Here is a 12883-nt window from a genome sequence, read left to right as displayed (position 1 = left end):
TTAATGGGTACAGGAACGTTGAGAGGGTAATGAAAAGTCTAAAATTGATTACAGCGATGGTTGCACCACTCAATATGCTAAAAATTGCACACTTTAAATGGGTGAACTGTCAGTATGTGAATTATATTTCAAGAAAGGCATATTTACTAAACTTCAGGATACTGCACTAAACACTAGTATAAAATATACCTTTATTTCATTTCCTATAATAAATGAAAGACTTACTATAAGGTAAATGATAACCTACCGCTCAAGTTGGAATCTGAAAAGAAAATGCTGTTTATGATGAAATAGATTACAGAGTGTTTCAGGGACCTTCTAAAGGCTCAAAGTTCATAAACTCCTGTGAGGAACTTCTTGAGATCCTGAATTTGAACATCAACACACATAATCACGGGGAGATGAAGAGAGATATGATTACAGGGTTGTAACTGTGCACTGGAGTCAGCCTTTTAAATCCTTTGTACCTCTCCCTTAAAATACAGATCCCCATTACAATGTCATTTTGCATTTCAAAGGTTTCTTTTATCTGAGAAATGAAAAGTTTTTCAAACAGTAACTGACAGGTAGAGCCACCTGCAGCTCAATTTCACAGATGGACAAATACGGCCTAGCGTTCATCCCAAACATGCCAGCAACTAGTCACTATGCGTTCAGAAAGAAACTCACAAGCCTGCAGTCTTAACTGCTCCACAAAAAGGAACTCACTAGTTTCGTCAGCATTTGATATTTAAAGATATTAATAATAATTTGTTCTTCTACTCAAATACTGTCTTCTACACATAAGGCAACTATTGCATGAACAACTGATGGCCACATGCAGAGTCAGGGACTGGCCTGGATTCCTGTGCTACAGTGTACCGGTTGGCCCCACATCATCTTTTTAGTTATTGGTGTGACCTTTGAAAAATGTGTTTGTTCAGAGTTCCCATTGTGGCTTAGAAATGAATCCGACGAGGAACCATGAGGTTGCGGGTTCCATCCCTGGCCTTGCTCAGTGAGTTAAGGATCCAGCATTGCCGTGAGCTGTGGTGTAGGTCGTAGACAGCTCGGATCTGGTGTTGCTGTGGCTGTGACGTAGGCCAGCAGCTATAGCTCCAATTTGACCCCTCGTCTGGGAGCCTCCATATGCCATGTGTGCAGCCTTAAAAAGCAGAAAAAAAGAAAAATGTATTGTTCACATACCAAAAGTAGGAATGCACAAGTTTTTTTTTTTTTAAAGCAGCATACAGTGCAGTAAGATATTAAAAAGTCAGTCTCCTCCTACTCCTGCCCCTCTCCCAAAGGTACCCATTATTTAAGGGGCGGGGGGGTGTACACTGCCAGGAAGGCCGTGTGGATGCCAGGCTGTGTGTGCATAGCCAGACTGCTCTCTGCCTGGCCTTTGATACTTGCTGTTGTTTCCTGGAGTGCTTTCCACATCAGCCCATTGTGTGCAGCTACCGTACGGGAGAGGTCCTTATTTATTTAACTGTTAGCCTTTGATGGGCAGTTGGATTGTTTGCTATTAAAATTCCACTTCAGGGAGTTCCTATTGTAGTTCAGTGGGTTAAGAACCTGACACAGTGAGGATGAGGGTTTGATCCCTGGCCTCACTCTGTGGGTTAAGGATCTGGCATTGCCACAAGCTGTGGCATAGGTCACAGATTCGGCTTGGATCCAGCATTGCTGTGGCTGATTCGACCCCTAGTCTGGGAACTTCCATTTGCTGCAGGTGCAGCCATAAAAAGAAAAAAACCCAGGAGTTCCCATCATGGCTCAGTGGTTAATGAATCTGACTAGGAACCATGAGGTTTCGGGTTTGGTCCCTGCCCTTGCTCAGTGGGTTAAGGATCCGGTGTTGCCATGAGCTGTGGTGTAGGTCACAGACGTGGTTCAGATCCCGCATTGCTGTGGCTCTGGCATAGGCCGGTGGCTACAGCTCTGATTAGACCCCTAGTCTGGGAACTTCCATATGCCCTAGAAAAAGATAAAAAAAAAAAAAAAACCAAACAAACAAACAAACAAAAAAACTCACATCCTTTGCAATGTTTGTGCAAGTAAATTCCCGCCACAGCCCTTGCTGGATTCAAATAATTTAAACTGATGTTTTCAAACTACTCTTGAAAAAAATGACACACCTACTTATAGCCCCTCCAACAGTGACAAGTGCCTGTTTTCCCACACTCTCCCCAACACAGGGCAGCAAGTTTTCTAATCTCTGCCAACCTGAGAGTAAAAACAAATAGTGTCCTGCCGTTTTTATTTGTATTCCTTTAACCATCACCTGTTCACCTGGTGAATGGCCATCTACAGTGGTTACGAGCAGGGCTCCAATACCATGGTAGGTAGCAATCAAGTATCAGGAAGCAAGTCACCCATGCTGTACTTGGTAAAATGGGGATAACAACAGCACGTGTTTCTTGGGGCTTGTTCTGAGGATCAAATGAGAGCCTATACGTGAAACGTAATGTTCCGTTCTGTCCTGGCGCACGGTGCGCACTTGATAAGTCTCGGCAGTCGCGGCAGTGAAGGTAGAACTTATTATAACCATTCTTCTCTTTCTGTCTGTTGTGAACTTGTCTGTTCAGATCCGTTGCCTGTGTTTCGACTGGGTTATTCGTGTTACTTATTGCTGGGTATGACTTTCTCAAGTGAAAGAAATGAGCTCTTCATCATTTGTCCAAATATTTTTCTCACCTTGCTACTGGCTTTGTTTCTAGAATGTCTCATCTTTTGCAAAATAACTTTTGTTGTTCATGTAAGAAACACATATTAAAGAAACTTTAACTCAAATAAAAAAGGAAACAAACATTTCACAACCCAGATACCTTCTATTAATTTTTTGGAGTCAACTCTTCACTGAAAATGGAATTATCTACATATTGCTTTGAAATGTAATTGATCACAGTATACTGTGAATATCTTTCCACATCACATCTCCTTTAGACTCTTGCCGTATTTTGCCCACTACTCAAAACACTCCCTTCTTCCGAGACTCCTCCTGGTCCAAGTCCACTGTTTTCTGAGAAGTGACTTTTAGGCCTAACACAGGCCTTCTCCCAGGCAGTGAATAAAGGTGGAAGCACCAAGATGCACAGGCAACTTTTTCCACAGGCAAAGCTTTGAATGTGACTTGTCCTCAGAACTTATGCTACAAGAGACACAATGTGAACCCGGGCCCCCCTTGAAGACTTTGGCAGGTCACCCTCCTGTTATAGCTCTCACCAGATTTTCCCGACAGCTTCAGAAACACTGCATCTTATCCCTGCCTGGGACAGGTTTGTGAAAGGCAGACGGTGTTACCAGAGGCTTGACCTCACCATGCCGAATAAAGAGGTTACTAAAACCCCAGGTTATTTCTGTTTTGAAACAGACTCTCAGGGAATTTCTGACTTCCCTACTCTGGTTCAAGCCAAAGACCATGTGGGCTCCAGAGTCAGGGGAAGGCTATGTCTCAAGAGCCTGAAACTGAAAGCCAGGAGGGCTCCAGGCTGAGGAATCTCAGGACAGAGACGGGGAGATGAGGAGAAGGACAGAGGCTCTGTTTACTTCAGTTCAGTACCCAAAGTGGCCACAACTCCGATGAAATTAAGAAACGAAAGAAAGGGGCTCAGAAAAGAAAACAGCCAAACACGAAGGAAAAGTGGGAGTGGGAGTGGGGAGGAGAGGTGGGCAGGCAGTGCGGGCCGCAGAAAAGAACCTCATCGTCCATATTTGAGCAATGAATTACTCAACTACCAAGTCCCAAGGAAAGCTTCCCTCTGGGCCAAGGCATCTCACTGCGAGACCAGATCAGTGCCCAGCAGGGTGGCCATGACCTCCCCTCTCCTGATGGTTTGTTCAGAGACACCCTCTTCTCACAGCAAAGAAATGGGAAAGATGATTGCAGAGCCAGCCAGTGGCCTGAGATCTCCAGAGCCACCCAGAGAAGGCTCCCCGAAGTCGGCTCGCTCTCACTGCTTGGCCCTGCATTCCCATCTGAGGCTCCACAGAAAGGAGCACAGGTCTCTCCACTCCAGCAGTGTGGCGGTGCATCCAGGATTCTTCCATGAGTTCCAAATATGACATGTCTCACGGTGGCAACTTTGCAGCCAGCCAAGCATGGTGGGTCTTTTCTCCACGGGTTATGGTTCTCTGCCTCTTTATGCCACTGCCTTTTCTGTCACTGGTGTGACCATGTGCACAGCATGGGTTTTCAGTTCTGACATGACCAGTACGGAGCTCTGCGTCAGAAACCATGGCTTCAAACCCAGCTAAGGTGGCGGTCAGGGTGGAGCCAGACACAGCCAGCGTGAAGAAGCAGTGACTCCTAAACCACTGGGGCTAAATCCTACCTGGCCGACACGTGCCCTGAGATGGGAAGGTCCACACTGGGCGATCCATATCCAGGACAGACAGGCCTCTTTTGAGCCCTCCGATGGAGCGCACCGGCTCCTGGCTTGATCAGCAGCAAGAGGCTCACCCAGCCCTGCCCACAGCCCCACTCACCTTGGGCGTGCAGCGCGCGGTGGAGCAGGGGCAGGAGCCCTGCCTGCCAGAAGGAGTAGCAGCCATCCACCAGCTTGTTGCAGCGGCCCTGAAACCCACCTTCAAACCGCATCTGCCGGCTCGTCACCCATTGCTGAGGGGGAGACAGAAAAGAGAGAGGCAACTGAAGGTTATTTTTTTATTATTATTATTATTGGTTTTTTGTCTTTTCAGGGCTTGCACCCACGACACATGGAGGTTCCCAGGCCAGGGGTCCAATTGGAGCCACAGCCACCAGCCTATGCCACAGCCACAGCAATGCAGGATCCGAGCTGTGTCTGCAACCTACACCACAGCTCACAGCAAAGCTGGATCCTTAACCCACTGAGCGAGGCCAGGGATTGAACCTGCAACATCATGGTTCCTAGTCAGATTTGTTTCCACCACGCCACGACGGGAACTCCAATTGGAGGTTAAAAGAGACTCTAAATCCAGTAAGACAAGATCTGCAGAGGCTGATCTGGGAGGGAGGGTTCCCCTCTCTTGGCTTCTCAGCCCCCACGTTCTGGTGCTTTGGCCTCTGACTTGCTTGCCCTCACTGCCACATACCACAGTGGGGACACTGTGAAAGTCCAAGCCTTTCAAGGCAACCAGCGTGAATCTCTGCTCAGTGCCCATCAGAGAGCCAACAACCTTTTCCAAGGTTCCAAATGGATTCTGGTGCTGAGAGAACAAAGGGCCAAGCTGGCTTGGAAGGAGACCTGCAAACATCTCCTAAGCCATAAGCCTAATGAGGCAGTTTTAGTCCAGACCACCAGTGGCTCATTTCTATTTACTTTCCTGGCTCAGGAAGTTTTATTAAAAGCAGATAAATGGAATTTTGTGCTATATCTCCTTGGATAATCTCAAATTGTTCTGGACTTTTACTTGGCACCTGAGGAAATTTCCTAGGTTTCTTAGCACATCCCTCGCACGGCTGGGAACAGAGGCCATTGGTCCTGATGAACAATGATGGTTCCGTGTGGTCTAGCCTCTGTGCTGCTCCAGGGGAGACTGGCCGGCTGACAGGGGAAATCCATTTACTCTGAACCTGTAAAATGGCTCCTGGTGTCCCACAGTGATCACACATGGTGCATGCTTCACTTATCTCCTAGTTTTCTAAACACACTCTACTCTGAAGATCCAGATAGTCAAGGGTTTGGCCTTGAGCAGAACCAACTGGCAGAACAGATAATGGCACCTCCATCTCCCCCAGCCCTCCAAGGCACTCCAGCCACCTGCCAGCGCTCACGGAGCTGCCTTACCACACTCAAAGAATGGAGCAGGGTATTGGACCTGTACCCGTGTTCTTTCTAAACTGAGTTGCTGGAAGGACCCTCTAAGGACCTTCTTCAGGACGGGGAGTCCAGCACTCCTGTCAGTTAACAGTTGTAGAGTTCAGATCATATCCCTGTTCAAGGCAACACTCACCCAAAGAGTCACAACCCAAAATTCTTCAAACGAAAGGCAAAAAAACCTGCAGGTGCAGGCATTGACATATCCCCACTCAGTTTTAAATAAACGAGTGCTTCAGGACTAATGCTGTTTAATGAAAACAGGCTAAGCATTACTCAAGAAAATGAGAAAATGGGCACTACAGTAGGGAGTCCATTCTTCATTTTTACTTACCCCACAGATTAAGTGTTTCTAAGCCAGACTAATTTATTTTTTCCAGTGCCTAAGCCTGTGGATGCATTCATAAAATCCTTTAGATTCAGGCCCTAGTTCTCCCAGAGAAAACAGAGGGAGGATGGAGTTTGGGTAAGAAGGACGCACCTACTATATACCAGGCTGTTTATATACGTTCTCTCTTTGACCTTCAAAGAATTGTTACCTCTGGAGTCCCGTCGTGGCTCAGTGGTTAACAAATCCGACTAGGAACCATGAGTTGTGGGTTTGATTCCTGGCCTTGCTCAGTGGGTTAAGGATCTGGTGCTGCTGTGGCTGTGGTGTAGGCCTGTAGCTGCAGTTCAATTAGACCCCTAGCCTTGGAACTTCCATATGCCGCAGGTGTGGCCCTAAAAAGGCAAAAAAAATGAAAAAAAGAAACTTCAGAAAATTTCAGAAACTGCTCTGAGGAGGCAAGGGAGGAAGCTAGGATTTATGAGTTTTTGCAACAAAGGGAAGGTAGTTGGAACAAAAGATTTACAGGTAACTAGATTTACAGAAAGAGATGTACGGAAAAGCAGTTTCTATGGGAAGATATAAAGGTCTGGGCTTACTGGAATCACTCCTTTGACATGCACCTCAGCTGGTGGCCTGTCTTCTTTCTTTCCCGACTTCCTTCAGGGCTCACTATCCTGTCCCTGGGAGTGGCTCTTCTCACAGATGGCTATGATATCTTTGGTCCACTTTTTTTTTTTCTTTTCTTGAGCCACTCCCAGGCTAGGTGTCTAATTGGAGCTGTAGCCGCCTGGCCTACGCCAGAGCCACAGCAATGCAGGATCCAAGCCTCGTCTGCGACTACACACCTCAGCTCATGGCAATGCCAGATCCTTAGCCCCTGAGCAAGGCCAGGGATTGAAGCCGCAACCTCATGGTTCCTAGTCAGATTCGTTAACCACTGCGCCATGATGGGAACTCCTCTTTTGTCCACTTAGCTACAGCTCAGGGGGCAGTATTTCAGATAGCTCTGAAATGCTGCCCCAAAGGGGAAAGGGGGAATATCAAGATATAAGTCATAAAGGTGAAGGGGGAGGTGCATGCAGCCTTGCTCACATTTTACAGAAGTTTGCTGCCCGTCCCTTGAAGGATAGTGCTAGTCACAGACATCAGTCATCATCGAAGGCTGTTAGTGTTTTTCTAGTTATGAGGAGATGCAAGAATTGGGCTCATAAAATCTCCTAAAAATATCTAACTATCTGAAGACCTGTTCTTCCACTTTTCCCAGAGTGCACAGTTCCTCACTCCTGGTCTCCACCCTGAGCTCTGCTCAGGGGGTGCTGTGGGTCAGCAGCTACGGGGGCTCCTGTTTTTCTTCGTGTAGAGGCTAATGGCAAGTGCCAAACTTCAGTTCACAAAGACAAAAACTGGTTAGAACCAGCTAGGTCCAAGGTGGTGGTTGACCTTGAGCCTCATTATATGCTCCTTGTAATACATTAGTGTGGTGCCATGACAACTTCTAGGCCAACCTCAAAAGGCCAAAAAGTGGGCGGTGACCCAACTCCTGGAAATCCCTGCCCCTCCCCCAAAATAGTTGGAATAATCCTCCCACTCTTTGGCCTATGAAATTACCCAAGATTTCAGGACCCAAGGAATCTTCCAGGAGCCTCTTATCTTCTGAGATGGCCCACATTCTCTCAATAAATCTACTCCTTACCTATCACTTTGCCTCTCACTGAATTCCTCTTGCACTGAGACATAAAGAACCTGAACTTCAGTAAGTCCTGGGACCAGGTGTATGATTTTAATTAAAAAACAGTGGGTTCAGAGTTCCCATTGTGGCTTAGTGGTTAAGAACCTGATGTGGTGTCCCTGAGGATGTAGGTTTAATCCCTGGGCTCGCTCAGTGGGTTAAGGATCTGGTATTGCCACAAGCTACAGTGTAGGTCACAGATGTGACGCGGCTTGGGTCTTGCGTTGCTGTGGCTTTGGTGTAGGCTGGCGGCTATAGCTCTGATTCGACCCCTAGCCTGGGAACCTCCATATGCTGAGAGAGCAGCCTAATAAATGGCAAAGAGACAAAAAAAAAAAAAAGAATTCCTCTACCTTATAGAGGAAAAAAAAATGGAAGTTAAAATGGATCAGACAGTTTTCCCAAGGTCACATGGCTATAAAGTGGTAGAGACAGGGTCCAAATCCAGAATACTGTCACTGTAACTGAGGCATTTGCTTATTCCTTATTTCTACCTGGGAGATGGGGCTTCATGTTCTGTGCCTTTTTAATGATCAGATTTAAATGTTTGATAAAATCTAAGTCAATGCACGAAGTTGGCCATTTTGGCATAAACCTTCAAGGCTTTAAGCACTTTCAAGAAGAGTATGCTATAGGAGGCTTCCTAAAGGCGAGGACAATACGCTGCTGATCTTATCTGTAGAGAGCATAACAAAGTCTTCTGGAAGCTCACGAGGGTCTCACGATGGTTCCTACAATGGGAGCCTGACATCTGAACTTGGGGAGAGGAGAAGATGAATGTCAATTGCAGCTGGTTTGCTTCAAGGTCATGGTCAGGGAGTAAATGCTTCCCCAGATAGCTCCCTGGTGGCTGTGGGTGTATCTATGTTTACTAGACCTCCAATGATAATTTAGAGATAATTTCATTTAGCTATAATCTAACAAGTCTCTGAGGCTGACTGTGCTCTGAGTTCATTCTGAATATGGCGCAGGAGTCTGGAGTGGAGACAGAAATGCCTGGACCACCTGCTCGGTGCATTACCCAGCTGTGCCCAGCTCACATAAGGGCAGTTACTAAACGTTCACATAGTGTAGTAGGTAATAGAAGCTTGGGTGCAAAATGTCTCAAAGCTCTTCTCATTACTTCTCTTAGGAGATTCTAAGATACATCTTCTAATTTTAAGATACTGAAGCTATGCTTTTCTTAGAAGTGGGAGGAAGGTTCTCTGGCCCATCCCAGATGTCTGAGGGACTCAAGAAGCCTCAGGAGCTGGCCCCACACACTATGTGGAAAGTTCAGAGCAGGAAAGGGGAAGGAGAAGAAAGGGGCCGAGATGGAGAGCAGACGTTCACTCCTTGCACTTTCTCAGAGCAGTGCCGAGCGCTCTGACAACTGCGTCTGAAGCTTTGTGACAGGACTCAGCTCACAAGCTCAAGGCAGGAACTCTGTTAGCCCTTCCTATAGCCGACCAGTCCCAAGGGCCGCATGTCTGAGCAGTCACATCACAGGGGTCTGGGGCTTGAGAGGAACTTACTAATAAGCTCTTCAAGTTTAAGCAACGCTCCTTCTTGAGGATGACCAGTGCAGCCAGGCCACAGAAAGTATAGCCACCGTGGGCTTCCATCCCTGGCACCCCGCCAATTCCACCTTCCCAATTCTGGCACCTGGGAAGAGATGGAGAAAAGCAGACTGTCAACCAATGAGCCCACGTGCAGGACCACCCTAGACGACAAAAGGATGAGTTTGTTCAGATTAATGCACAAACCACCATTACTATATTCAAAATCTTGTAATAACTATAGGAGAAAAGTACATTTGTATGTATGTATCTGTGTGTATATGTACACACACACACACACACACACACGCATAACTATGTATAACTGAATCACAACATTATAAACCAACTATATTTCAAGGTTGTTTTTATTTTTTATTTTTATTTTATTTTTTTTATCTTTCTGCCTTTTCTTGGGCCACTCCCACGGCATAGGGAGGTTCCCAGGCTAGGGGTCCAATCGGAGCTGTAGCCACTGGCCTACACCACAGCCACAAAATGAGGGATCCGAGCCTCGTCTGCAACCTACACCACAGCTCACTGCAATGCCAGATCCTTAACCCACTGAGTGAGGCCAGGGATCAAACCTGCAACCTCATGGTTCCTAGTTGGATTCATTAACCACTGTACCACGACGAGAACTCAAGTTTTTTTTTTAAAAAGCACTGCCACTATGGAAAGATGCCAGCTAATTAGCTTTTAGAAATACCTTTTCCTTCAAAAAAATAAAAAAGAAACTCAGAAGTCATTTACTAATGTAATAAACGCAGTACCTCAAGTCACTGCTTTTTAGAAAAGATTATAAAATCATATCTATAGCATGATAACCCTCAGCTTAAAGTTGAAAAATAATTGCTAATTCTGGCTATCTTTTAGGTGGGTCTATTGCTGATATTTTTCTTCATTTTCCTGTATTTTCAAAAAGTTTCTATAGTGAATATACCTTTATAACTATTCAAAATAAACTTATTTTTTAAAATTATAGTTTCCTATATTTTCAAATTACTCTATTATTATAACAATTATTACTTGGGGTTAGACTATATATTGAGTGTATTTTCTAGATCAAACATGCATGATCTTTGGCTTAGCATTACAGGGTCATTTCAAGGAATTAATCCTACAAAATAAGGAAGAATGTGTCCAAAGATCAGATTATGAGAATGGTAACAGTGAAATATCAGAAACAACTCAGAAGCTCAACAGTAAGGGACTGGTTATATAAATTATGTTATCTCTGAATAATGGTAAACTATACAGTCATTTAAAATAATGCTACAGAAGTATGTTTAAAGATGTTCCAAATACATTACATGAAAAAGTTATAAAATGATAATGTGCTATATGACTTTTCTGGAATTCTTGAAAGATAGTACAGTGAACAAGTGGTTGGAGGTGGATTACGTGGTTTAGATTCCATAATAAAATGGAGGAAATAATGTAGGGAGCAGAAATAAACTTTTTAAAGTTATATCGTTAGGCGTTCTCATTGTGGCTCAGCAGGTTAAGAATGTAGCTAGTATCTATGAAGACATGGGTTCAATCCCTGGCCCCCCTCAGTGGGTTAAGGATCCAGCATTGCCACAAGCCCTGGTGTAGATCCCAGATGTGGCTCAGACCTGGTGTTGCTGTGACTGTGGTGTAGGTATGAAGCTGCAGTTCTTATTCACACTTAGCCTGGGAATTTCCATATGCTGCCAGTGTGGCCCTTTTTAAAAAGAAAGGAAAAAAAAGTTCTATCTTTAAATAAAGTATCCTATGAAATAAAAACACTTCAAGGATAAAATATCCCTGAAACAAGAACAGAAGAGTAATTTCAAAAGAAGTATTCTTTTTTATAAATGGAGATAAAAAAAAAATAAGCTCTGGAAAATTTAAAAATTGAAGAAATAAAATCTCAACAGAAGGATTAGAAGATAAAATGTGAGGGAAATTTACTCTTAGAAAGTGGTAAGAAAGATTGAGAGGAGTTCTCCAGTGGCTCAGCAGGTTAAGGATCTAGTGATATTACTGCTGTGGACTGAGTATGATCCCCAGCCCAGGAACTTCCAAGTGCCAGGGCACAGCTGCCAACCCTACCGCCCCGCCTCCCCGCAAAAGAGAAAATGAACATTGATAGATGGAAAATGAGCAAAAAATTTTTTTGAAAAATTAGAAGTCTAATCCTATTATAGGATGCTATAAAAAGAGTAAACACAGAAAATGGAAGGAAGAAATTATCAAAAAAATAAAGTTTCTTGGAAGTAAAGTACACGCAATTCTAGAGTGAAGATACCTGGTGAGTGCCCAGAACAATAAATGAAAAAAAAAAAAAAAAAAAAACTATATCATGGTTCATCAGCATGAAGTTTCCAAACCACAAAAATAAGAGAAATAAAACAAAAGTGAACAAAATGGATTGAGAATACAGTGACTTGAGAGGCAGTAAAGCACAGTGGCTCCACGCCAGATTTTGGTGACTTAATTTCTTTATATTTCAGCTTAATATCAAATTCAATATCCCATCATTTGACATATAAGGAAACTCTGACATGGAGAAGTTCAATAACTTGTCTAAGACACAAAGCGAGTAAGTACATGACAAAACTGAGCTTCAAACCCAGATAGAGTTTCACACCAAATTAAGTGCCTAACAAACCAACCCTGCAAATAACCATCATACACTCTGGACAAAACACACTAAAACAACTTCCCCATGAACTCACCAAACTGAAAAAAGGTGGGGATTTAACAGTTGGAGCAGTCAGTTCCTCCCCTCCCCCACCCTGTTTTTTAATTCCCCATTTGCCATGAGGATGGCCACACTTGCTCAACAGTGGCAGCCAAGGCAGCTGAAGCTAATAGAAAGCCCACCATCTTTATGGTAAGAAGACCCAGGCTGACAGAAGTTAAGGAGGAATCCCAGAAAGAGGACAGCCAGAGAAGGAAAACCCCAAATTCCATGTTTAAAATTTGCTCAAGTTTCTACCTGACCTGAATCACACATGCATTGGGCAAACCAAAACCAGGGTTTTTTTGTTTTGTTTTGTTTTTTCTGTCTTTTTAGGGCCACATCTGTGGCAGGTGGAAGTTCCCAGGCTTAGGATCCAATTGGAGCTGTAGCTACTGGCTTGGCCACGGCAACGCCAGATCCAAGCCCCATCTGCAACCTACACCGCAACTCAGGGCAATGCAGATCCTTAACCCACCGAGCAAGGCCAGAGATGGAACCTGTGTCCTCATGGATGCTAGTCAGATTCATTTCCACTGAGCCATGATGGGAACTCCCTGAAAGCAGCTTTTGATCAAGAACTAATCCAAGACTGGACCCCTGGCTACTGCAGGTGTGTCTAACCAAGTTTACTGCCTGCTATAAGAAAAATGTCAACACTCTTTCAAGCCTTTTTAACAGAATCTAGTCTTCACAACATAACATAACAATATCCAGGGTAAATTCAAAAAGTACATGACAGAGGCACTCAGGAAAATGTGACATGTCAACTCTAAGATATCCAGATGTTGA

The 12883-nt window shown here is 44.5% G+C and overlaps 1 protein-coding gene across 2 annotated transcripts in view; it reads right to left on the bottom strand.

Moving 5' to 3' along the window:
* The window catches only part of FNTB (farnesyltransferase, CAAX box, beta), a 78625-nt gene that overhangs the window by 11286 nt on the left and 54456 nt on the right, over positions 1-12883 (bottom strand). For both annotated transcript variants that reach the window (XM_021098185.1, NM_001244680.1), the window contains 2 exon segments: positions 9358-9487; positions 4471-4603 (listed from right to left, as the gene is read on the bottom strand). In XM_021098185.1, coding sequence (XP_020953844.1) covers positions 4471-4603; positions 9358-9487 — 263 coding nt within the window.

The sequence above is a fragment of the Sus scrofa genome, chromosome 7, assembly GCF_000003025.6.
Source record: "Sus scrofa isolate TJ Tabasco breed Duroc chromosome 7, Sscrofa11.1, whole genome shotgun sequence".
NCBI classification, from domain to species: Eukaryota; Metazoa; Chordata; class Mammalia; order Artiodactyla; family Suidae; genus Sus; species Sus scrofa.
The sequence above is the reverse complement of the archived record's forward strand: the minus strand, read 5'-3'. Positions and strand labels throughout refer to the sequence as shown.